Source organism: Myotis lucifugus, unplaced genomic scaffold (assembly GCF_000147115.1).
Source record: "Myotis lucifugus unplaced genomic scaffold, Myoluc2.0 scaffold_8, whole genome shotgun sequence".
NCBI lineage: Eukaryota > Metazoa > Chordata > Mammalia > Chiroptera > Vespertilionidae > Myotis > Myotis lucifugus.
In genome coordinates, this window is record NW_005871056.1 from 1334312 (window position 1) to 1361558 (window position 27247).

Here is a 27247-nt window from a genome sequence, read left to right on the forward strand (position 1 = left end):
AATCCATGAAGAGTTACAGAACCTAATTCTAGTGTTTACTTTTAGAATAATGGATTTTTCAGACTGCTTCCCCCCGCCCCTACTCTGTGGCTTAAAGCTTTTCAATGTGCTCTATTTAGGATCCCTGGAACTTAACACAAATTTGGTATTCTTTTTTTTCTGCTATTTCTAAGCACAGACACTAGAAAATTTGATCTCCCCAGAGGATGGGAGATTTAACCACACAAGGATCATCAGAGTAAGAGTAAGCAAGCATTCTGCAAATGTGTCAGTTGATAGAGATTTGGAATTTTAGGAAACAGTTTTTGTTATAAAATCAAACTCATTGGATTTAGATCTATCTAATAAAAAACTTGTATAAATCCTATTTGGAGTAGCATAATGTTTAACTTAGTGATGGGTAAATTTTTTGTAATCATATATAAGCAAGATACCAAGGGGCTTTAACCATTCTAAAAATAAACTCCAGTTGGGGACGTTTGCATAGTGAATGCCTAAGAATGGATGGTGTGCATGACAGTTGCATCTTCTTTAGTCACTAAAGGAGACCTTCTAGGACCTCTATTTGGGAAGACATATAGATTTCATACAATCTTAAAGCTGTTAGAAGGGACCTTGGAGAATATCTACTTCAATTCCCTTCATACTGCAGATGAACAATTGTAAGCCTCTATGTGCAGTTAATTTGAAATATTATATGCCCTTGGTAATAATACACCTTTTAACAAATATTTTCTAATTTAAGGTCTTTACTAACATATTCAATTAGTTTGAGTAAGAAGGTTTCAGTGTAATAAGAAAAATCTAGATAGGTACTTACACAAAAGAACTGAATAGAGAATCTGGTCAAAGATATTATCTGGGTCTTAGTAAAATTACTTTAATTATGTGAAAAAGCCATATGAACTGTGAACCAACGTTTTCTTTTTAAAAAATTACGAATTGCATATTTAAATCATTAAATAAAATTTATGTGTTTGAAATGATCGCATTTCCATCTTGAGGAGGTATGCTAAGAAAATTAAAACCAAATTGGATGTGTTCTCTTTGTGCTTTTCTTTTGTATTCCTTTAGAGCTTTGTATTGAGTTTCCCTTGTTAGTGCATCTTCGTAACCCTTGTGTGAAAATGCCATTTTTCAGGCACTGGGATTGATCAAGATGGCAAGAGCCATAACTATGACAATTGGAGTTTAAGTAAAATTTAGACGTGATTAGTCTCTTCTCAACAAATTGAGATTCTGAATATGCCCCAGTTGTATCTCCCAAGAGGATAGCTTAGAAAGCAATAGAGGATCCAGAGGGAAAGATTTGGGGAACATAAGCTAACATGCACAAACAGAATATTACACTTAGAAATCCTGCCATTTGCTTCTCATAAATTGAAGCCCATTTCCCTTCCTTCCCACCCCCAAATACCAGATGGGGACTACCTGTTAATTTTCAACAAATTCGTTCCATGACACTATCTCACATGATGCCTTTTGGAGCTTGTTTGCAGTATTAGCTATCCTTTGGAATTAAAAGAAAACCCAATTGTGTGAAAATTCCTATTGAAATTGTATTTGAATGCGGAGTTGGTTCTGTTTGATCTGAAATTTAAGTTTGACCTCTGAGTTTTCCGCATGCATCCATGAAGACTGCTGTAAAAATTCGGCCCATAGGCAGACAGGACTTGGAGAAATGAGAGGAACATCGGAGTGTATGATCTTGCACTTCTCAAAAAAAAATGTAAAAGAATAGAGAGCCAGCAGTTTGACAGATTGTTCAGTAAATGCTCATTTTATTGAAAATTATAAAAAGGTGCTTAATGCCTCTGTGCCATTAATACAATACATAAAAAGGTTACTGTCAAGATTAGTGTTCCAGTTCTGAAAATTAACTGTAGAGCTTTATGCATCACTCTACATCGACTTAAAAGTTAAAGGCTTCTGTGTGTGTGTGTGTGTGTGTGTGTGTGTGTATATATATATATATATATATATATATATATATATATATGCATCTGCAGACATTTATCTTGGAAAACAATTATTTTAGACTTTATGCCAGAGACATTAGCAGTGATATGCTTTCATTTAAAGCACGGACATAATTGATACATATATATGTATGGATCAGACAGGGTAGAACCATGAAAATTGCCTTATAGAATTAAACCTGTGCAAGTTGATTTCTCTTGCTGCCTCTCCAGAGTATTCCAATTCAAAACATACATTCCTCCTACAGAAAAAGATATTCAGATTCCTTAGTTGAAATTAATTAGCATTCAGAAACCAGATAGCATGTTTTTGGGTATTCATGAGATCTCTGTTTGAAAAAAATGTTTTTAACTTGTAGAAATGTGTTGCAACACACAGATGGGAAGAAAAAGAAAAAAAAATCTCTTTAGCAAGCACTGTGTGTAAAAGGAATATTACATTTTGCACGCTCCTGATTGCTCTGTGTAAACAGTTTTTGACATCTGTCTTTATAGTTTTCGAGGAGAGGAAGACTTTGTTAAAAGAATCATTTTTATACAGCAGTCACCATTTCAGTCTTGCTTTACCTGTATTATGAAAGCAGATGGTCTGCATGTCTTTTGAATATTTATAACTATCAAAAACAATCTCTTGCTATTCACCCTTAGGCTTATGAGATGTCAGGACTGTTCTGGTTGAAAAAAATCATCTTGGGTGTTTACAGAAAGAGGATTATATTAAGCTGAAATGACTATACATTTTCCAGTTTAATATTTGTCCATCAGCTGTTTAATCGTATTTAGATAATTGTGTAAATAAGTCGTGGTAGCCTTTGCCCTCTCTGCTGATGGAGCCTGAAAGCTTTAAACCTGGGTGAACCACCATTTTGTAGATTTTTCCTGCTACCTTCTCCCGCCTCAGTTAAACCATCAGCAAGTCTTCAGTAAGTTTGGATCATGATATTGCAGTCCTGTTTCAAACAAAACAAACAAACAAACAAAACCCCAACAGTGCACAAAACGCCAGTATGGAGATCACATGCAATGCTAGGGAGTTGCTGGCTTCCGGTACAGGCTGTTCAGTGTATTAGAGTATATTGTCATATGCAAATAGGGTACCACACTCCAATTACCCTTTAAAGATGACATGGCTTTCTCTTTTTTTCTCCCTGAGCGTGCAGAGCTCTGAGGGTATTTTGGAAAACTTTTGGTACAGTGGGGGTTAACTGTTTTTTGACTGGAAGCTGAGCAATCAGAGATAACAGATTTTGCTGTGGTTGGTTGATTTGGCAGAAAAGCATGAACAGTTTTGGTTTAAATGATTGAATAACCTGATTAGCATTGTTTTGGGGTGGGTTTTTTGTTGTTGTTAAAGGCACAACAAAGCAATTTTAAGGGTAATCAGATCACTGCCTTTCCCCAATTGATGAACCTCTTTTTCAGAAGGCTTCACCTCTCCCTAAAACCTCTTGCTTGGCTACTTAAGTCGAAAAATAAAACCGTCTTTTCTTAGTTTCTGAATGCGTTATAAATGTACACCTCCGGTGAATGTCCCGTTCTAGTAGGGATTTGGAAGGATATAACATTTTGAAAAATTATGTAACCTCCGCTGATTCCTTGTGGGTGTTTTGTTTGTTGTTTGCTTTTTTGTGTTTCAAATTTAGAGACCTGCAGTATTTTTTGAGCCAAGGTCCAGAAGGTTCTCACTATATCTACGTCAGGCTTTAGAAAAATTCCACCCTTACCTTTTCACAATTAGAAAGGTTATAAATAATGTATTTGGCTGCGAAGGAAGCTCAGCCTGTGGCAGATGGCATCATTCTAGAATGCCGGGGTTTCTGCGAAGATGGCATTCTTTCAGATCGGAACTTCAGCAGACTCCCAGAAAGAACCGAAGCCCCTCCTAGGGCGTAGACATGTGCTTTATGGATCTTAGAAAAGCTTACAACTTGGCTCCCAGGACGAGAGTATCGTGTCACACTGAGGTTGTGAGACCCACGGCCAATTTCTGCTGACTTTCAAATCCTGTTTCCCAGCATAGGAAAGCCGTGGCCGATTCCCTGCTCGATGCTGTGTGTAGCATTTGAACTTGGGATCTAAACCGACTGAGTTTTGTCAGCCTGAGTCCTTTCTTCCCTGAACGTTCATCTTTTACACACACTGGCCACCGGGTGGGAACACTTGCGATGACAGTTGTGTCTTTCTCCAAGTGCCTTGGTGTGTCTTTCTCTGAGTGCTCTGGAGAGCTCGTATAAATAGACAGGGGAGAGGACTGGTTCTGGAATGACATACCCAGCAAGCGCGGTGACTTCTGAGACATCTGTGCCGTTGCATTTTGGAAAAACTCGGGCAGGAAAAACTCTTGCAAATGAATGGACAAAGATTTTTTAAACTACGAGTTTTATTGTAACTGCCAGAAGTGATGATTTTAAGAGTCTCATTTAACAATTAAGCTGCCATTACCTTTAAGTTTTAAGGACGAGAGAGAGGAGAGAGAGACAGAGACAGAGATTGATTTTCTGGTAGTCTGCAGTAATGGCTTATTTCAGTGTCCTTTTGTTGATCAACTAATATGTTCCCAGCCCTGAATGCGATGAGTGCACACTATTTAGAGATGGGAACCAAGGCTCTAGTAGAAAATCCACAGCATGACAAGTGCTATCGTGGTACCATGTGTGGGATGTTTGGGAAGTCAGGAAAGGCAGAGCAGAGATACCTGAAATACATCCTCAGGGATGAACAGCTGTTAGCTAGAAATTGGAGAGGGCACTGGTCGATCATCCAAGTCAGAGAAGCCGTGTGTGTCTTCCTGACGTCAGCTACCAGGTGCAGGCCAACTTTAGAAGTTACCACCAAATTTGAATATCGCAACAAATGGAAACACCGTTTTCCTTGGTGTTTTCCCTTGTTCCTACTTGACTTGTAACTCGATTTAATGAGCACAGTCTACATTCTTCATAAGAAAATGTATTTGACTTGAAATATATCATTTGAAATTTTACCTGATGCCTTTGTTATTCACAGAGTAGTCTTTGGGCTGATCTGAAATGTGAGCCTATAATAAGAGCCCAGTGAGGAGGTGGTGGCAGAGGGTTGTCGTAGTGATTAACACCTCTTAAGTCCAGACTTGGTATGTTCCAGGCACTGTGCTAATTGTATCACATTCATTATTTTATTAATTGTCTGTCCAAGGGCAGATAAGTAATGACGTGAAGAGCCGTACTTCCTAGTCACTTGCCCCGTGCTTGGCACATAATAGGAGTTCAGTAGATACGTAGTGAATGAATGAATGAAAAAAAATGCCGGAATGAATGGAGTCTCAGAACAACCCCATGGGGTGAGTGCCACTATCATTGCCATTTAGTATGGGGAATTGTTTTAGAGTAGTTAATTTGACTGGGGTCGCACTAGTAGTGTGCAGCACATCTTGGACTTGAATGCAGATTTAGCTGATTCTGTTTCATCAAAGAACATTTAGTGTGTGTTTAATACGTGCCAGGCATTTGGGCTGGAAAGTAATATGGAACCCAAATCTGCATGAACTGACAGCCTATTGTAATATTTTTAAACCAGTGTCTCCTTTTGATTGACATGAACCCCAAGCGCCTCTCCTGAAAATCATGGCTCTTGGTGTACCCTTTGTACATCCATCCCTACCACCTATGAAAATATTGTTAATCTTTACTTTCTGTCATTTGTATTTTCAAAACAGTAGGTGTTTCTTTATGACTTTCCGAATTGAAGATTACGATACTGGATATGATCTTTCAAATGCCATGGGCCCCATAAGATCCTGAATTCTCTCTTCCCTGCCCTTGAAACTCGCTAGTGTAGTCAGATGCCATGCCCGAGATTTCAATAAGGATTTTACTAGAAGAAGAAAAACAGCATCTTGCTGTGGCTACGTGCGAAATTTACTGCATATTGTTCCAATAAAAAGTGAAGTGACCCTGAGTTACCTGAATTATGGAATATTTCCCAGCCCCAAAAAGCATAGAAAGATAAGAGAATCTAAAAAGTTGTTTTGGCATACGTCACAACTTGTGGGTTAGCCTTTTGATTATGTCCTGCTTAGGCTAATATTTACATTAATCAGAGTTCCCTGAGCACACACCACTCCACAGAGCAGAACAGCACCTAGAAAGTCACTTAAGGACAGAAGCTACCAATGTAGGGTTAAACAAGGGCAGGGGGAAGCGTTGATGATCGTGCACATATGGATATTATTTTTCACATATGGATAATAATGAACTGCATAGCACTATTACATATGGGCTCTAGTTGTGTAAAGATATTTCAGACTTTTTTTCCCACACACTATGTATCTTCTTTCTTTTTTTTCTCCCATATACATATATTTCACGGTTGATATACTGAACACATTAAATTGAAATGATCTGTTTACCTATCTGTCTTCCTCATAGATTGCAAGCTTCCTTTAGGCAGAGGCTCTGTCTTGTCTGCCCGAGTACCGGCCAGGCACATAGTAGGTGTACAGCAAAGAGCAAATTTCACATATAGAACTATTGGCAAATTAAAGTAGATTGGATATTTGTCAAAAACCTTAAGAAAACTTAGATATTCCAAATATTTCGGAAAATTAAGACATAAAGCTACGTCTAAAATTTATATGTGCTATTATAGTAACATTTAAGAAACTGCCAGAATGTCTAGGTATAAGAGTAATAATTTTTAAAAAATTGAACCAAAGTGGAAGAACATCAACTGCCATCCATTTTCAGAATCACCGTTATCCATCAGCAGTCTCAATAGTTTTATTAGTGTCTGACTTTATTGATCCATTATTACGATAGAGTAAGGGTGATTGAAGCTGACGGATTGTTAACCGGATCAGGTAATCTGGCTTTGGTTCTGGCACCCTTGCTAAGTATCTTTTTGTACTCTGGACTAAGGGAGGCTCTTAGTAAGATTGCAAGCTACTAGATTAATGGCAGGGCATCATGAGCCCATTAAGGATGTCTTTTTAGAGAAATAAAATGAGGAAAGGACTATAAAGTAGAAAGTGTCAAAAAAAAAAAAGGATGTCACAATTCTTCTTAAGAAAGATCACCGTGCTTTACATAAATAATGCAATTCTAGCTTGTCCTCCTCACTGTAAGTTCTTCAAAGATCCCCAAGATTTGCATATTACAGGAATGTGTTCCTATTATAGAATTACCACTGCTAATGGATGTTAGGAGAGTCAATAATAACCAAAAGAGCTTTAAATTAGAAGTCGCTTAAAGGAGATAATTATATAAAAATACTTTTGTTCCCAAACTGGCTTTTCTGGTTGTGCACTGCTCCCACACAATGCTGCCCTCTGTAAACTCTGTCACCATAGACCAACTGAAGTCTGAAGTGGAAGTTCTCAGGTTTCTACACAGAGGAGTGGGGGCGGGGGGGTGTGGTGCTGCAAAGTCTTAATTATTCCTGAGACGCAATCGGAAATTAATTTAGCTGCTACTAGAGAATAGGGATGGTATGGCTAAAAATAACATGGATTAAGTCACTGAAATTACCATCACTAAAATTTGCTGGGAAGAAAACACTTTTCTTTGTTGAAAATGAGTTTAACTCTCCCCCCCAAACTCCTAATACATCAAAATCATGATTTTCATCTTCATTTTTCTGTTAACACTGTTGGCTGTTTTCAGGATGAAGGCAAGTGACAGAATAGGTCATTTTATTTTTTGTGGTATCTTTGAGAAATTTAGTAAGCATGAAATGTATATATTTAAGTGTTTTATGGTTAGTTTGAAATTCAGAACTCAAGCTTTACTGTAGATGAAGCTAGCAATACAACTGTAGAAATTCTTTTTTCTTCTGATAGAGGATCTCTGAGTAGTTTATTTTCTCCTTAAATGTGGTCAGTGTTAAGGCAGTTAATGCATCTCCAGTGGGAAACCAAATAATAGAAGACCACAAAGACCCTGGGGATCTTGGTCATTTGCAGTTGCCCATTGACTAGGTCTGGGGTGGGGCTGAAGATTATGCATTTTTAATAAGCTTCTAGGTGATGCTGATATTGCTGATCCCTGGGGCATACTTTGAGAAGCAAGGATGTAGAGTTACTAAAACTCAAAGTAGCTAAAACCCATGGATACAGGGAAGGCCTGGGGAGGGAGTAGGAGCGGGGTGGAGGGGGTCAATGGGGAGATTCAGGGGGACATCTATAATGCTTTCAACAATAAAGACAAATTTAAAAAAAAACACACCTCAAAGTAGCATTTATTTACAAACAGTCATAAAGTCATCTTCACAGAATTGGATTTATTGGAATCAGGATAAGTTTGTCAGGTCAGCCTAGAACAGATGACATTGATGGAAGTTCCATACATATTAGAGCAAAGCCTGTGGGTTTGATAAGCTTTATACTGGTCTCAGTGGGTGGTTGTTTTCTATTTAAATAAGCATTTGATGATCTCCTTAATGAATTTTAAGAAGTTGAGGCTTTAGGTTAAGTGTGAAACAAAAATGTATTGGTACTCAGTTGATTTTAAAAAAATACAGTTTGCACAATTGAAAACGTTTCTGTGTTCCATCTTGTGCCACTATGTGTTACAAATGTTTCCCCCCTCTTCACGCAGAGTATGATTTCTTCCATTGTGAACAGCACTTACTATGCAAATGTCTCGGCAGCAAAATGTCAAGAATTTGGAAGGTGGTACAAACATTTCAAGAAGACAAAAGATATGATGGGTAAGCAAAAACCGTTGCCTCGGTGGCTACATACCATTACGTGTCATTCGGGGGTTTATCAAAGTCACATCTCAAGCCAGGTCTTTTGATTGCCCAATTAGAGATCAATTTAGAATGTTTCTTTGAGGGTGGGGAGTGGGTATGAGTATAATGAGATAATTAAATTCAATAAATGTTTGTGTTTAAATCAGCCAAACTGACTTGGTTGTCAGACATGCAGGAACTCGAGGGGTGAGGAGGGAGCTGTCATTTTTTAACATCTCAGTGAAGACCTTGAAAGCTAATATTAGCTGTGATTTCTCTCAGAGATAAAACATGCTTTTATGCTTTTTGTTTTTGTTCAAGAGAAAGAGCCTATTTTTTTTCCACCCAATTTTTAAGGAAATTAATGGACTTGTAGCTTTCACAATTGAGATCAAGTGATTTTTATATTCCTAATCCCCCACCCTGCCTGTAGGTGCTTAGGTGAACATCCTGCTTTACCGCCCACACCAGAAAAATCATTGCATCATTCCTGAACTTTTAATTCCAGTAGAGCATCCTATCTTAACATAGAACTTTAGGTCAATATTTGTTACTAAGGAAATACATTAAAATTATCTTCAGTGTAAAATGACAGATAAAAAGCTGTGTGTTGTACCTAAGCATTTAGATTATGACATTTTCTCCCTATTGAGTTTGTTAGTATTTGCCAAGGCAAACACTGTGATTGATGTTAATGTTTTAATTTCTATTAATGTTTTCTTTCATATACTTGTACCCTCCAAATAATATATTTAAAAGAATATAAGAATGGGATATTTCATGTGCATGGCGTTATGCCCTGTTTTACATCTATTTCTGTTTACTTCTATTACATTTATTTTATGATGACAACAACAGTAACTTTTCCTAAAGATTTTAAGAGACAAGAGAACCTGAATTTTGAGCATGTTTTAGCTTTTAATATTTGAAGCAAAACCATCCATCTACCCAAACAGATTCTTTGCCTTTTATAGCTTAGAGCTATAATGAAGACAATGCATCATTTTTGGAATAATTGCTTGAATTACTATTCCCTGTGAATGGCCCACTTGGGCTGATATCACTGGTAGAAATGGAAGGTTTCTTCCCCAATTCTTAGTTATATTCGGCATATATTTAGTGATTATAGAAATAGGATAAGTTCCTCTAACTATATAAAACCTGAATATGTAATGAAGAGAGAAATGATGATTAAAGTCCAACCAGAGTCTCTACGTGGAGAGGAGGATGGTGTGCTATTTGGAAAGTCTCACCGGTGTCCATACAGCACCACGCTCAGCTTTTTCAGTCAGAAGCATCACACCAGTCTCCTCCTCGCAGCAGCAAAGCATTTGACGCACTTTGAGCTCACTCTCAGCCAAGGGAGAAGCATCCATCTTGGGTAGGTGGCAATAAATTGCAAAACCATGACAGTATCACCCTTGCACCAGAACAACTCCCCGCCCCTTCCTTGAAAGATTGTCTTCAGCATCTGGTGATAGCCATAGCTTCTTCAAGACACATTTGGGTCTTCGCAACACTGGGTAGACTGGCTTGTAATACTATAAATCATTTGCCTCATTCCAAGAAATAGTTGCAGACGATGGTTAGACTTAAATAAAGCAAACTGTGTATGATACTCAGCCCCGTGTTCAATATGCACTCAGTTATTATTACTTGTCATGATGACCGCTTTCATTATTTATTATATTGATTACTTCTTTATATTCATGTCTGGGTAAGAATTGAATGTTGACAACATTTATGTTATCTATTTTTCTTTCAGAACTTTTGCCTAGAGTAATAATTTATATATATATATCATAAGAAAATACTTGTGTATTTCTTTTTTGTTTATTGCCTATGATGTCTTTTTCTTAGCTCAACTCATTCTTTCTAGATGCTATTAAGCAAATGTCATTCTTCTAGAAACAATCTTAAAGTAAACAATGCTTATCAGCCTTCTTGGGGTAATGAGAATGAGGAACAGTTTGACCCCAAAACTAGTGATGTAGAATATGAAAATAATTGATTTCATGCTTTAAGTCTAAACCACATTATAAAATAGATCAGAAGTATTGTCCCACTTTTAAAGTTTGTGGAATTGTGCAGAGGAGGAAAGTACAAACACAGCAGGTTGAATTCTATCTTGAAATGCTCTTATTTTAATTGGATCTTTAAAGTGCCCCGTGCCTACTGTCTCTGTTTAGGACGTGATCGGAAATGCTTACCAATGCCCATCCTTGTTGACGGAGCATGATTTTACCTTTTATCTGTTTCAGTCGAAATGGATAGTCTTTCTGAACTCTCCCAGCAAGGTGCCAACCATGTCAACTTCGGCCAGCAGCCGGTCCCAGGGAACACGGCCGAGCAGCCTCCATCCCCTGCGCAGCTCTCCCACGGCGGCCAGCCTTCTGTCCGGACCCCTCTTCCAAATCTGCATCCTGGGCTTGTGTCAACGCCCATCAGTCCTCAATTGGTCAACCAGCAGCTGGTGATGGCTCAGCTGCTGAACCAGCAGTATGCAGTGAATAGACTTTTAGCCCAGCAGTCCTTAAACCAACAATACTTGAACCACCCTCCCCCTGTCAGTAGATCTATGAATAAGCCTTTGGAGCAACAGGTTTCAACCAACACAGAGGTGTCTTCCGAAATCTACCAGTGGGTACGCGATGAACTGAAACGAGCAGGAATCTCCCAGGCAGTATTTGCACGTGTGGCTTTTAACAGAACTCAGGTCAGTTTTGTTTTATTTATTAATGATTTTTGTATATTTTTCTCTCTCTCTCCAGTCCCATCTACACCTAATGTTTGTTCTTTTACTTTGTACTAACATTTTATCCTCTTCATGTAGTCGTATTGTCTGTTGCTGGTGGTGCCTAAATATAATCATTCTTTTCCCTCTCTTGAACCTCCTCTGCCAAGAGGAAGCTATGCACAGCATGATCCGGATTCAGGGGCCTTGAGAGAATAAATGAAATATGAAATACGTTTCACACTGATTACCTGCGCTCTTACATAATGGAGTTATAGACTAGTAGCAGGTTGAGAAAAGTTTCATGACTTGGCTAAGGCCACTGGTAGGACTCCAGGCTTCTAGCCTAGGGTCTTTAGTATATTACCACCCATACCAGACATGAGTATATAAATGGGCTCTATTGAAATTCCTTTACAACTTAAAAAAACACCAAAAAACATCTTGGGACTCAATCACAATTTTTGCCATTTAATTCTAAGAAGCCATTTAGAAAAAAATACATGATTTATTAGCAGAAGGTGTTTCTCTCCCCTCTTCACATGATTGTTAATGTTCTCCCAAATTCACTAAGAGGCCTCTGGGGTAGGTTTGAGCTGCAGGCCTCCGTCTGCCTGTCCCACTCATGTCCACACCTTTCTCCTCCTGGGAAATTCCTCTGAAGATGTTATCATCCTGGAAGAAGTTTCAGAAGGACAGGGAGGAAGGGTGATATAAGAGAAAGAAGTCCTAAGATAAAAAAAAATCCTAAACAAATTGATTCTACTAACTGTGAGAGTATTTTTTATTCCTTTTATTGGAAACTAGTATATATGGTGTTTATTTTTGGCCCACGTGTGCGCACACACACACACACACACACACACCCTCACAAGAACATGTAACTTTGATTAGAATGAGGACATTATGTCCTTTCAGCGTTCTTGTTTTACCACTGTTCTTTCTTTTGTCAACTTTTTTGGGGACCTGACTCATACTTTCCTCTCATATATAAGTTATTTTGTTTATTACATGATTATAAGAATAAAATTCTGGTACAAAAATAATCTAGTATTAATTCCTTGTTGGCAGAGTGTCTATACCTAGGAGGATCCCAGTTGTGGCTTATTTTTGGCTTGCCTTAAGTTAGGAGGCCTGAGAAAGCCTTTAACTCGGTTTATTTTCGGTTTCTTTATCTGTTGTTGTTGTTTTTTTTTTGTACATCATTTGTCTGTTTTTAAAAGGGTGATTGCAGAAGGTTATGTCTCAGTTTAAAATTGTATGGTTTTGCCTAGTTGGATATTTTAACAACTTGAAACGTGTTTATCATTAGCTTGTAAATTTAATACGGCACCTATGTTCAGTTGGGGGGTGATTATTTAAAAAAAAATGAAATGAATGAGTGAATGAATCAGAAGTCAGCCATCTAGCTAGATACTCCTGCTTCTGGCAGCATTTTTGTTTTGTTTTGTTTTTGTAAATAGCAGTGACTGCTAGAAGTTGTCAGTACTGGGCAAAAAATAGATAGGGTTGTTGAATTGAATTAAAAGCCCACAGACAAAGAGAACATTGACGTAGACACAAATGACATGCAGATTTACAGATAAGCATTTTAAAAACGGAGCAAATTGTTATTTCTTAAAGCACCGAGGAAAGTGCATTTTACGTGGGGAAGAATGACAAGAGAGTCCAGCTGAGGGAGATGAGGGTGAAGTCACCACCTCTTGGTATAGTTCAGTGGTTCTCAACCTTGGCTGCACATTAGAATCACCTGGGAATCTTTTTAAAATCCTGATTTCTGGGCCTCATCCTCCGGAAATTCTGTTTCTTTGTTACTAATGTTGTGGCCCCACCCCATAACAAAGAAACAGAATTTCTGGAGGATGAGGCCCAGAAGTCAGGATTTTTACAAGATTCCCAGGTGATTCTAATGTGCAGCCAAGGTTGAGAACCACTGGAACAGTTTTTCTTCTCTTGGGTTATGATGCTCCTGCTACATTTGTTCTGCCTTTGGTTCTAACATCGACAATGTCCACAAATATCTGTAGAATTCGTTACTGTAAGGAAGGTAGAATTCTCTTTTTATGCCATATTAATCTCTTTGAAAAGATAAACAGTGACTTTATTTTTCTGAGAGTGAGAGAATGAAAACCTGGTACAGCTAGTGTCTCTTTATTAATAATAGCCAATTTAGAAAAAGGCATTACCAAAATATTATTTGGAGCTCAGGTTGGCAGAGAGGTTTGGTTTTATACCTTTGCATCGGTAATTGGTACTCCTCTGTCAAAGTGGATGTTGGGCCCTATTTGAAGCTGTCTGATGTAACTGAGTAATTTTCTATGTACAGTGAAGTGTTCACTTTTTGGGAACTAGCTTTTGAACACGCAAGCAAGCATGCATGTATTTTTGGTGTCATACTTAAAAACCATCACACACATGCATGCCACGCACACACACAGCTGCATTTATTTTAATGATTATACATTCATATGAATGCATGTAGTGTGTTTATTTCAAAGTGTATGCGTTTCAATAAAAGCAGGTGCAGAGTGAGGGTGTATGGTGTGAGTGTGGAGTACGAAAATACGCATGCTAATGCATATGTATAGGCGGAGGAGCTCTGCAGAGTTAAATCACACATCACACATTGTGTGCACTTACTGCAGTGTGCACTTATTCCAACCCCAAGTTTAAAAAATTAATGTAAAATATGTACGTACAAATGCAGTTATATGACATGATCAGATAAAGACATTGGTACCCTGTACACAGTGTGTTAAAACATTAGTATAATAGATAATGCTGTTAAGACGCGAGAAAATTTTAGTCATTGACAGCTCTGTATAACTTTAAAATCCTGAATTTCATGTTTTAGCTCTTAATTGGAGAATTTTCTCATCATCTTAATTGGGTCTCCTAAATGAAATCATACCCCTCTCTCTCTCTCAAGACTTTCCCACATGACTATTTTTTTTTAAGTCTACCTTTTCTGAAAATTTATGGAGAATTTATATAATTACTTGTTTTAAGTACTTTTTCCCCTTTTGAATTAATGGGCATATGTTCTTTAATTGCTACGGAAGACACCAGCTTTTAGCATATGTCATTCATTCAGTTATTCCTACTTGATGTCTTTTTAATGGAAACCTATGGCTAAAAATAATTGCCAGAGCTTCTAGATTTATAATTTCCAGTTCACTTCTCTGTGTTATTGCCCTTTAAAGGTGGCAATAGAAGAAAATATATCCTTTAGTGCCTTTTTAGAAATAAAACCCAGAGTTTAACTCTGATCCCACCCTGTGGCTTTTTTTTTTCCTTTTTTCTCCCCCCTCCTCTTATCTTTGGCACACTTTATTTTCCAGTAAAATAAAGAATGAAGATGGATTATTCAAAACTGATAACAGTAATGGACCATCATGTAATGTTTTATTGAATTTGAGTTCTGTAAATTATGTGGTGGAGAGAAATTTGCCTGCTTTTAAGTATAAGAGAGATTGCTGCTGTGTTTCTATAATTCTTCACAGTGTAATTTAAGAAAAGTCCACTATCCATATCACTATTGAATAAAAGGTAAGAAGGTGCTATTACCCCAGCGTGACAGCTCTCCTGTAGCCTCCCCAAATGACAGAGATAAATGTGTCTGCTTATAACTTACTTGGCGTAAGTCCAGAGTAGGAGGTGGAGTTTGAAAATGGTCTTTCACCTGGACATGTGTTTAAAAATTCACCAAACCACAGAGGCAGGTAGGTAGCCTTGAAGAATATTCTACATATTTTCTTTTTAGTAAGGAGGTTTTATCAAATCATATTTTCCTTCTGAGGCTTTGAAGTTCCATGAAACTGATAAAATCTATTTGAATCAGTGATTATGTTCAAAGAGGAGACAAACGGGAGGCCAGACCGGCTTTTTGTTCAGATTGGCAGTCTCTTTCGCTTATCTGCTGTTTTAAAGAATTCATAATTAGCATTTGGAAGAACTGATAATATTTATTGAAGGTTTTTTCTTTCTTTTACAATTACTAATGAATTTTACTTGTAATAACTTGTAAACTCTTTTTGGAATGTAAAAAAGGCTTAGGAATTCATCAGTAAGTTTGCTCTTTAATTGAAAAAAAATTAAAATTCTCATTTAACCACCATGTAATGACAATGCAGAACCATTTTATGTTTTCATATATAGAGAACATATGAGTTATTTGAAGATGTGGAAGTCCCAATGAAAAGCAGCTTGTCATTTCCAATAAAATTAATATTCATGAGGTGCTGGTAACTTACGGCATAACATACAAATTCTCAAGTTCTTTTCAGAAACAAGGATGGCTAATGATTTTGTTTAGTTTTCTTCAACAAATTTATTGAGCACCTATGGAGCACAGTATTGAAGAGATATTTTCGTCCTGCTGTTTCAGCATATTCGCTGAGATAGCGAATAAGGTACAGGACATTATTTTTTAGCATGAAGAAGAATTTTTGGTAGGAGATCCCTCTTACTATCCCCCATGAGGAATTACCACAAGTGACATTGATGTAACTTGGCAAGTCTGCACTGTATTTTCGACTATGGGCAAATGGAAATAGGCCACATACATCTTGAATCCATAAATGCAACTAACTATTCAAGTAACAACAACCTGAACAGGACCAAACATTCATTCCCATATCCGGATTCTTATAGCAGTCATTTTGCATCCAGAATTATTCTCAAGTGGCATGATTATTTATTTATTTATTTTTGGTAATTAACACATTCTAATCAAAACATTTCCTAACAATATTTTCAAGCATTTCCACCAGGGGGCACTCCCCTCATTGAAAGCTTGGGCCAAAAAAAAAAAAAAGAAAGAAAAAAGAAAAAGAAAAAGGAAAAGAAAGAAAAGAAAAGAAAAAGAAAACCCCAAAGGTTTCTAAAACACCCGAGATGTCTTCACTGGCTGCTTTAGAGCTCTGTGTGTTCCAGGGTTTGAAATAATCGCTTTAGACCTTCAACATATTACAAGCAGAAAAACTACACTTGCTCTAGCCAAATAATTAAATGGAAATAAAATGTTTTGCCCCTGAAACACTTTACTTGCTCAAATGGGAAGTCATGCCAGCATCAAAATATGGGTAAAGAAATGTCTAAATCCTCTCCCAAGTGACCTGCTGCCTTCTACGTAAGCCATACAGGAATGCCTTGGTGTTATGTTAGCAAGACTTGATAGAGAGCATTATTAGGTATTTTTTCAGGTGTTTGCTTTTCTCACCATAGTTCTCTGCTGTCAGGGGAAACATTTTTTTTAATAGAGATGATATATTATTTTATTTGAGATTTATAAATGTCTAATTTCAAATTCCCCAGTCCTCAATATTTATAGGATCCCTTTTAACCTAATCTATTTTTTTTTAAATTACTGAACATTTAGTGTAGGTAAACATCTTACAGAGCGCCACAGTAAACTTTTCATTGAAGGCTCACCTTGAGTAAATTAATAATTACCATTAGAATTTACCCGTGGGTAGCATATCTTGTTTCTAAGTTTCAGACACCCATTTGCAATGTTGTTCCTTTTGTGGTCTGAATACACATAATTTATCCACTTAGTAAATATATATCAAACACATATAGAGTAGGCATTGTGCTGGGATAACAAAAATGAATATTAGAATATTCAAGGAATTACAACATTTTATTTATTATGCTATATTTTTCTGTCTCTCTATTTCTGTATAGTTGATGTATATTACTTTGCCAAGCACATCTTGTAAAACATAACATTTGGTAGGGAAGAGTGGAGAACCTGGATTATTTTTTTTTATACCTATTTTCAAACCTTCTTAAGGCCTGTATTTTTCGGTTTTAATGTGACACATCAACACAGTCAATCTAATTAGTTGGCCTTGTGCAAATTAAATAGCTGGATGATTGACTGCCTGTTTGACTGAATTTTAGTTAAACTGACTGGATGTTTTACTCTTGTATAAACTCGGTTGCAGCATTACTTGTCAGTATTAGCAATGAAAGGACGCATTCCCTTCATTCTTCCCTTACGTGTCTCATGGTGAAACTTAGTTTGGGTCCAGGTTTCTGACTTCTGTTGCAAAGACCAAGGGAGAGATTAAAATTTACTCTTTAGCCCCCTGAGCCTATTAGAGGTTCTTTTTTCACAGCAGCCCATAAATCATTTTAATAGTGGACAGTGCTTCTATACTGTCTGCATCTATTTGAGCATTTGGGGCATTATCCCCGAAGAACCAAAAACTGGGTTTGCACTTCTAGGAAACCATGAAAAAACGCAAATGTTATAATCTTGGGTCTTAATTATTTTGACATGACACTTTATCTCTCCCCTTTCCCAAATGTATCCTTTCACCCTTTCCGCAGAGTTGTTGGAAAGTGAAATTTGCAAACTATACCGAGATCTGGACATTTTATTCTGAGCTATATTGTGTTAAACTGATATTCTGGCTAAATGTAGAAACCAGGCATTATTTCATGTAGAAGATTGAAGTGGTAAGAGCTGCTCAGCCCCTATCAGATGGACAGAAAAATTTTCTAATCCTTCAATTTCATATAATCCCTTAAACAAAATTGGGGGAAACCACCCATTTTTGAAAGCATTCTTCCAAAAATTAATAAAATGGGGGGGGGGCGGCTCTATTACTTGGGGAAAGAGACACTTTAAAGGATTTTAATGGTTTGTAAATTCCTTCTATTAGAAAGACATATTTTTATTCCTCAAGAAATTTAATAGTTACAGAATTGGATAATACTCTTTTCCGTGGCATGCTATCATGGATTTTTGAAATGTGGAGAGGGGTGTATGTATTTCAGATTTAATCTATGGTTTCTGAAGTTCAGAATTTCAACCTGTTACCAAGAGATACAGCATAGCAAGATAGTATTTAGAGTCATTGGGGCTGTCAAATGTAGTTTCCTTAAATGATAAATACAAAGAATCATTTGTCATTGACTCTAATAATTTTCAAATAAAGGACTAACTTAAAATATTGTCTGTGAAAACATAGCCTTAATCTTAGACGATGCTTTTGTAAAATTCTTTTTTTTTTATTATTTAATCCTCACCAGAAGACATGCTTAGAGAGAGGAAGGGAGAGAGAGAAAGAGAAAAACATCAATGTGATAGATAAACATAGATCATTTGCCTTCTGTAGGTGCCCCGACTGGGGATTGAACCCTCAACCCAGGTACGTGCCCTGAAGATGCTCAACCAATTGAGCCACTGTGGCTGGGCCATAACATTCTTTTTTCTAATAAGTTGTAGTTCATTTTCTATGAAAGTTCTATTTCTCCTGAAATAGCTTTGTATCTTTACATATTAGGCTGTTGGCATTCCACTGTCTTTGTCTAGGCAGCTTGAGAACTCTACCGTTCAATGCTGTTGTATTATGAGCATTTCATTTATTCTTAACTTCCCTGGATCGTCTCTCTCTGAAAGATTTCATGGCAAGTTAAGCTACTCAAAGGAAGGAGACCAATTAGGCAGTTTCGGTTTATGGTATATGTAAAGCAGATGCTTAATAAAATTAAGAATACAATTGAGGCTCTCTTCTCTACCACGTCAGTTGTAACTAATATATTCCTACGTAGAATTAATGCTTCTGACTGTTCCTTTTCTAAACAGAGTGGAAAAGAAAAGGGAAGGATCGCCACTGGCTGGGCAGAGCCCGGAGCAGGCTCACTCACTCTGTGCCTTTCATTCCCTGCAGGGCTTGCTTTCAGAAATTCTCCGAAAGGAAGAGGACCCCAAGACTGCATCCCAGTCTTTGCTGGTAAATCTTCGGGCTATGCAGAATTTCTTGCAGTTACCAGAAGCTGAAAGAGATCGAATTTACCAGGATGAAAGGGAAAGGAGCTTGAATGCAGCCTCGGCCATGGGTCCTGCCCCCCTGATAAGCACACCGCCCAGCCGCCCTCCCCAGGTGAAGTCTACTTTTTCTCCTTAAGCCTTTTCCTTTGGCTTTTGTTTTTTAAAATGCCTGATGAAGAATCTCAACAAGGAATTAGAAGGATAGGTAGGAATTAGAAGGATAGGTAGACAGATTTAAACACACACACACACACACACAAATGTATGGAGTGGCTTGGGGGAAATTTTGTCCCCAAGCACTAATAATGGTATAAAAACAATAAGCTACTAATTAGGGGAAAGAAACTTACTTTGTATTGCTGCTGCTTCGGGGTTCTTTGGGGGATGAAAAGTAGTCTGTGAATGGGATATTTATCTCTATGACTATTATGTAAAGAAGTATTTTAAACTTAATGGGGGGGGGGGGGAGTAATACAGTCCGTTTTATTCCCTGCAAGTTTTAGAACTGCCATTTGAATAGTAAATAAATATAAATAAATAAATAATTCTATTTGTATTTGTGCTTTTCCAATACGAACTGCAGCTGGTGCCAATTACACATCATCTCGTTTGTAATCTTTCATAATTAAGTTTAATACAATCCTGGAAGGCAGCTTGAAATGGAGCTGATAAGGAATTCCATCCATATTCCCAGAAATGGGCACATTTTCTGTTTTCCAAAATTTTACACTTTTTTAGGAAAGACCAAAGTCACCTTCCAGGTAACTTTGTGTATGTGCATCTATATTGTTTGTTTGTTTTTTAATCGAGTTTAAACGGTAGCCTCATAACTATTAGCATTCAAGTTAATTTTCAATACCAACTATTAGATACAAGTTTAATAGTGGATTAGACTTAAAATCCACAAGCAAATATATTTCTTTCACATATAATTTATGGCATGTACAGTTCTTAAAAATAAGATCAATAAAACTGGATAAAATTGAATATAGAATAGAAATTTAAAGTATTTCTATAACCTCATGTTATAATGAAATTATATCTTGATGTCCATTTCTTTTCATTAATAGTAAGAAATAATAATACATTTCCAAGTGTAGAATTATAGAAAAAGCTCATTTAACACTAAATATGAAACTGCTACAGATACTCCATAAATAGGGAATAGCTATTATATTTAGCCACCTGTTGAGGATCTTAAACTGTATGTTGTAATGTTTGAAATGATTATTTTTTAGAAATGTCGCAAAGGTCCATTTTCTCTGCTTCATTTAATGAAAATTAATTAGGTCTTGATGTCTATAGGAGCAGACTGTAAGGGAGTCATTACTGTCATTGTGAACAAGAAAGCCATGCTTCTCTAGCAGAATAGAAAGGATAATAGAGCTCACCTGCATACACACACACACACATAGCTATTGAATTTGGTCTGTAAAGACTTCTGTAAAATATTTCTTAAGAAATAATATACCTCTGGATTTTTCTTAAGAAAAAGAATGAGGAACTCTTTATATAGATACATAACTTTTATTATAAGAGTGACTAAACAAAAAATACTATACTTAGACCCGATCTAATAGTGTGTGGTGTTTAGAGTTAATACACACATGATTATTAGTTAACTTTGTTCCTGTGATCATCACAGAAAGGCCCCCTGCTCAGAGAGCTGTCTTACTTACCACTGAATCTGCAAGACCAACAAAAGAATGACTTACTTGAGACGAGTATGAACTTTAAAAATGTATCCAAATATTTAACTTAGTGATTCTTAATACAGCTTTTGTTTTTAATATTTCTGGGGTTTTAATGCTTATGTTTTTCAAATGGGATTCTGCTGTCCTTAGTCATCAAGTTTTTTTCTTTAGGCAAAGTTACATTAATTGTTAAGGGTTATTTCTTTCCATATAAAGATACTCTTCAGTAGCTTTCTGATATATATGTCTAAAGACTGTATCTGCTGATAAGTTGGGATAGGAAATATAATTTACTTGGCTTGAATTATTGATTAACTGATTGAGCCACCCTTAGCTGCATTTGTTCTCAAGAAGGATTGAGACCAAGCCCTTATCCAGGTTGTTCAGACAATAATGAACATATAAAGTATGTAGATACTGTGGATTCTTAGTGAAACTCTTTCAGAGGAGAAAAAACATTGTTTCTATTAATCAAATTCTGAAATGATTATCTGATATATATGTATGATTTTATTTCACTTCTATAATATAAATCTTTATGGTATCTTACGTATTTGCCCCACTGAGAATCCCTTTGCATTATTTAATCCTGTATAATAAAGAGCTAATATGCTAATTAGACTGAACAGCAGGACGACTGTCCGAACGACTTCCGGATGAAGCCAGGGCTGCGAGGGCTGAGCCCCTTGCACGAATTTCGTGCATCCAGCCTCTAGTATTATTATAATAGAGCTCACAATCATTTTGTTCACCTTTTATTCTGTAATAATGATTCAATGAATTAAATTTTAAGAAATTTTTAATGGATTAAAAGCATTACCAATGTCAAACAAGTACTTTAGATCTGGAAAAATGTGTTCTAGAACAGTTGAATTAGTACTTTGTTGCAGCAGTTGAAACCTAGTGCCTACACTGGAACCAGACAGCAAAATTTTGTCTTTTTTATATTTTGCCAAGGAGGCGTCTATGTGAAATCACTGTACATTTCATTTCCCCAAAAATGAGGAGATTTGAAATGTACAGTGAGACAAGTTGTGGGTTTGGGTTAAAACGCAACTCTGATTTCTTTCCAAAGAACTGCGTGCTGTAGACACAGGTCCCCTTGTGACTCACAGAAGACCCCGCCCACTTTCAGGCCTGAGAAATTGGGTTCTTTTCCAGGTCCCTCAGTAGACTTTAGGTCATACTGAAGATGATTTGGATGTTTCTGGTTCAAACCAGATCGAGGACCTAAGCTATTGAGGAACTCAACAGATTCTAAATCATCTTCAAGAAGGGACTTCATTGGTTTGAGTCAAACTCTAGGTTTTATTCTTAAGAATACCGTCCCTGGATAAACCCAGACTAGCCTCAGGAATCACCAAGGCCTTTGGCTGGCCCTGCCTAGGTGAGGTGCATCTTGTGCACACCTGTCCCTTGTGCTGCAGTAGGGGCAGCCATGCTGTGAGCTGCTTGTCACTGGGGTAGTAGGCTCTGGCCCAGACCTGTTTAATGATAGTATATTTTCACAGCTTTACCTGCTAATTCAAGAAACAGGATTACCTTGCACTTGATAATGGTTCACAGTTTTCTCAGCACCTTGATGTATATTAATTCACTGAATCTTCAGGCCAACTTTTCCGTGGGAGAAAAATGACAAAACCAAGTCTGAGGTTTAGTCAGAGTTTTCCAATCCTCTGTGAATTCTGTTGCTCCTCCCCCTACCTCAAGCTCCACCTGCTCAAAAATATAAATGAACATGATAGAAAAGGGAAAAAGAAACTTGGGGACTTTTTCTGTTTGTCATGGATAGGAAGTTTTATTGTTAGATTAGGAAGATGTACAAGAATGTGATCTGGATAGATGATCCCTGGGTATTTCTGAGATTGTGGAGGTCATTGCCCCCCCCCCCTTAATGTTTTGTTGTTGTTGTTGTTGATAGTATTACAGATGTCTCCCATGTTATCTCCTTTTCTCTCCCCATCTGCCCAGTCCCTATTTCTCCCCCCACCCCACACCCCCCAGTTCTTCCTATTGTCTGTGTCCATGGGCTATGCATATACATATATAAGTTCTTTGGTTTCTCTCTCCTGGTACCCCCACCCCCACAAAGGATATTGCCCCCTTAATTTTGGTTGTATGAAAATATCTGAAAGAACCCAACTCCTCCAAAACTGCCTGGTCTTAAAGGCTTCTTTTTCTGAATCTACTTGGCAGATTGAGTTTAAACCAGATGAGTTTATTAGAGGGATTTTATTAATAATAATTAAAGATTATGTTGTGGGAATTGTTCCACAGAACAGGTCAGTTTTAAGTTGATTTCTCTTTAGGTGTGTGCTTACTCTAGTTTTATTTGTGTGTTTTAATATGTGTGACTTTTGGAGGTAAATTAGCAATTTCTGTTTTCATAGTCTATACTTACCAAATTATAACTTTTTATATTAGTTATATAATTTTCTCCCTTTTTTCCCATAGCTCCTTAGTAATTCTTTAGTTTCTTCTAAAGGAAGATGTGATATTTTATGCTTTAGAAAATGTATGTAAAGTTCATAAAGGAATTTATCATTAATTTAACCTTGTTAGCTGCACCCTCTGTCTCTTTCTAACAACTTCTATAATATAATGAAACAGAGGTCCAGTTATGGGCAGGAGCTTAATACATGATTAAAATTTTATTTGTTATAAATTCCTGGACCAGCATTATTTTCAGATCTTATTTATGTGCTTGTAAAATGTTTCCCATTAACAGTCATCTTTGAAAAGTTAGAGGACTTGGAAAATAATATTGTTTCTATAACCATAACCCTCCAGATGGTGTTAATATGGACTATATTTCATCACCAATAAGAATGCCTTAAGTAGTACATTTCTTACATAATGTTACCAAAAAAATTATGGTTTATATGCCTTGAAAAATAAATTCAGATTGGATTTGTAAAATTAATGACAAAGTCATTTACTACTAAAAATTAGATATTAATGAATTTGATTTAGCAAAGGGCCACCAAAAAACAGGTCTAGCATGCCTTCAAAAATAAGAATTTTTCCAAATAAAGAAGTTGCATGGTTTCTAAGATAAGCATTGGCATCAGACAGACTGCAGTTTAGCTCTCAGCCTTGCCTGTGGACAAATGACTTAAATGTCTTTGTTTCAAGAGCATTTCCTCAAATTTTAAATGGGGCAGTAATAGTAACTACTCAGGGTATTGTGCAGGTTAGAGTTAGTGTGTGTTAACACTATACACAGCACTTAAGCAACTAATAAATGTTAGTGTTTATTTTCATAATTATTAGTAAAACGACATCAAACCTTATGTGTGAGCACGCACACACATGTGCTGTGAGCCTGTGCTCCTGCCTCAAGGAATAGTGCATATTCACCCATGAAGACCACAGTGGAGTTCATTTAGTGCACTGTGCATGTAATCTGTAGTACCTATGTAGTGTGTATAATTCTTTTGTAGTATGACTTGATGCATTCAGCAATACATGAAGAAACAAAAATAGGATTTAATGGCATGATTTTAGTGAAATAAAAGATCTAAATCATCTTAGGGCTGTGCCCTATCCCCACGTGGGTAGGTACGTGGTAGAAGCTTCAATTCTTAACTACTTCTCGGCGCCGCCGTAATGATGGAGTAGTACACCCTACCTTGATAAAAGCTATTCAGAAAGCAACTGCATTTATTTTACCTCCTGTGCTATTTGCAGAGAAGAGCTGAAGAGTAGTTTGTTTTGCCTGGAATGAACTACTTTATGAATTTTAATGTGTGATATAATATTAAAAGCTAAACCAGGATTAAAGAAGATTTTTTTTGTACTAAGCTAAAATAGTACTTAGTAGAGTGAGGTATAAAAGATTTTTGTTTCCATTTTTACCTGGGGAAAAATTCAGCCCTCATATTTTTGAAAAGCCGTCCAAGTCAGTTCGCCTTAAGCAATAGCTTGTGTTTAGGAAAAAAATGTGATTCCAGAATTGTAATAGCTTATTTATGATAAGATGCAGATCTAAGCCAACAAGATGATAAAGAACTTTCCTAAATCTTTTTAAAATGAGTAATGCGGTTTCTTTATATTTTTAAAAGTTGTTGCTCTCACTTTTTTTTTTAATTTTTAAATGTTTCATGTGCACTTATTTCCCACTTTTATTTTGTGTTGGCTACCAGGAAACGATGATATGATTCCCCCCCCCCCCCCCATGATTTAAAAATCTTGCTTTTTTGATTCAAATTGTAATTGCTTTAAAAAATATTAAACCAAAGAAATTTTTAAAGACAAAATCACAGTGTTGAGACAAATGATTATAGGCTACCTGCAGGATAAATTCTTAAACAGCATTTTTACAAAAGAATGCAAATTATTTTTAAAAACATGAAACACGGAGTTTCCAAAGACTGCTCTCTCTCAGAAGATTGCTAAGAAGATTGCTACCAGGGAACTACTTCCAATGCACTGGACTTCGTGCCCCCATTTCTATAACATTCAATTTTCAAAGCGATTGAAATGGCTTTTCTTTTCTCTTTCATTTAAGCAGTGAGAAAAATAGGTATTAAAAGGGACCCCATAGGGTGATCAACTCTATTCTTTTGCCTCAAAGCAAGACCACCCCAGAGCAAAGTTGTGAATCTCACCAAAGCAACTTTGTAGGCAATTTATGGTAATGCGTTAACTCTTCTGGCTCCTAAAGTGGTGTTTAGCAGATTATTGCTTCAAAGCCCGGTGTATGTGCTTAGTGGCCTCCAGTCCTTCATATACCTCTGTGAGTGCCCTTGCTTACTGGAGTCACACAGCCGCAAGGGGACTCTGGAAATCTGGCTTCCAGCCCTGTCTCCAGTTTACAGTGCAGGAGAGGCCAATGAGGCCCAGCCCGTTGGACACCTGTCCTGCCTGCCTCACCTTCTGTATCCTCACTTCGGGCCTGTGGTCCAACCAGTTCACAGCATGGTCCTTTCAGTGCTTAGGTAGTGTCAGAGTGGAAGAGTCTAGCTGTCTCTCTATGACAAGCCAGAGTGAGTTATTTTGCTAACTGGCTAGAAGTTCAAAGGATTCAGAAGGCACCTTTAAAAGGGGCTCATATTGCCCTGGCTTGTTTTGCCTGTGGACTGAAGGGTCCCGGGTTCGATTGTGGTCAAGGGCACGTGCTCCGGTTGCAGGCTCGAGCCCCAGTAGGGGGTGTGCAGAAGGCAGCTGGTCAATGATTCTCTCTCATCATTGATGTTTCTATCTCTGTCTCCCTCTCCCTTTCTGAAATTAATAAAAAATATTTTTTAAAAATAAAAGGGGCTCATATTTACTCACTAAGAGCAGAGAATTGAATAGCCTAGGATAACCTTTGTCCCACTTTTGATGCCAAATATTTTGGGACAGTGTGAAATAAACCTGGAAGACTTGCAGCCAAAAAATTCCTTCGTTTATTCTAAAATGCATTTCATTTCCTAGTGTTTATAGTATATGTGAGAAATGTTCCAAGATGCTAAATTTCTAGAGAACAAAAACCTGGGTTCTGTAAAGGACCCAAAGAAATCAGGCCCTTAATGAATCATGTTGCCGGGAAAAACATGGTCCTGCATCGTTGGTAACTTTCATTTACATTTTTATCAGTCCCCCAGTTCTTTGTTTTTTTTAAAAAAAGCAGCTACATGGTTCAGATGTAAATTTTCCAGACTGGTCAACATAACTGCGTAATAAAAAATTAAATTTGCACTTTTAAAGATTAATAATAGCATTAATAAATTTTGAGGGTGTGATTTAATTTTCCCCCTAAAATTCTGTGGCATTTTTCTGCTGGCACCTGTTTATCATTATTTCCAACAGCACTCGTGCTAATCTTTCATTCAGGATTATACATTTTGGATATATTTTTTAAGCCACTGATTATATATTTTGTGTAACTCGCAGCAATGTTCTGTTAAATATTGTGGAACATTTTCTTATAGTCTGGTTCCACAAGTCAAAAAGAAATAGTTATATACAGGGGTGCCAGGAAAAGATGAAATAATTACACAGAACAGCTTGGACATGCACGTGTAAAACGCAACCAGCCTTTATGATAATTAAGCAAGGCACTCTACCTGTTTCATGGATGGATAGAAGATTTAAATATGCAGCTCTGCAAATGGCTTTGTTATGGAAGATTTTTTAAATGAAACATGAGGAAAGGGTATTAAAAAAGAGCCTAAAATTAAAAAGGCCATAGTATATAATAGCTATTAGTGATGCAATTGTCTATTAGGCACAGGCACCCGGTGAAGATAGAGCACTGTGCCTTATGACTTTAATGGTGAATTTCCTTTGTTAGAAGTGCAATGGGAGGTAATTGGGAAACAATTAGCTTAGGGTTTTCAAGTCTTTGGAACTATTTAGCTTTCCA

General features: G+C 37.0%; 1 protein-coding gene across 5 annotated transcripts in view; it reads left to right on the forward strand.

Annotated features, from left to right (window-relative positions):
• SATB1 (SATB homeobox 1) overlaps positions 1–27247 on the forward strand; it is a 102125-nt gene that overhangs the window by 39417 nt on the left and 35461 nt on the right. For all 5 annotated transcript variants that reach the window (XM_014450472.2, XM_014450470.2, XM_006083655.3 and 2 more), the window contains exons 6-8: positions 8549–8660; positions 10946–11400; positions 19104–19316. In XM_014450472.2, the coding sequence (XP_014305958.1) occupies positions 8549–8660; positions 10946–11400; positions 19104–19316 (780 nt within the window). The remainder of the gene's footprint in view (positions 1–8548; positions 8661–10945; positions 11401–19103; positions 19317–27247) is intronic.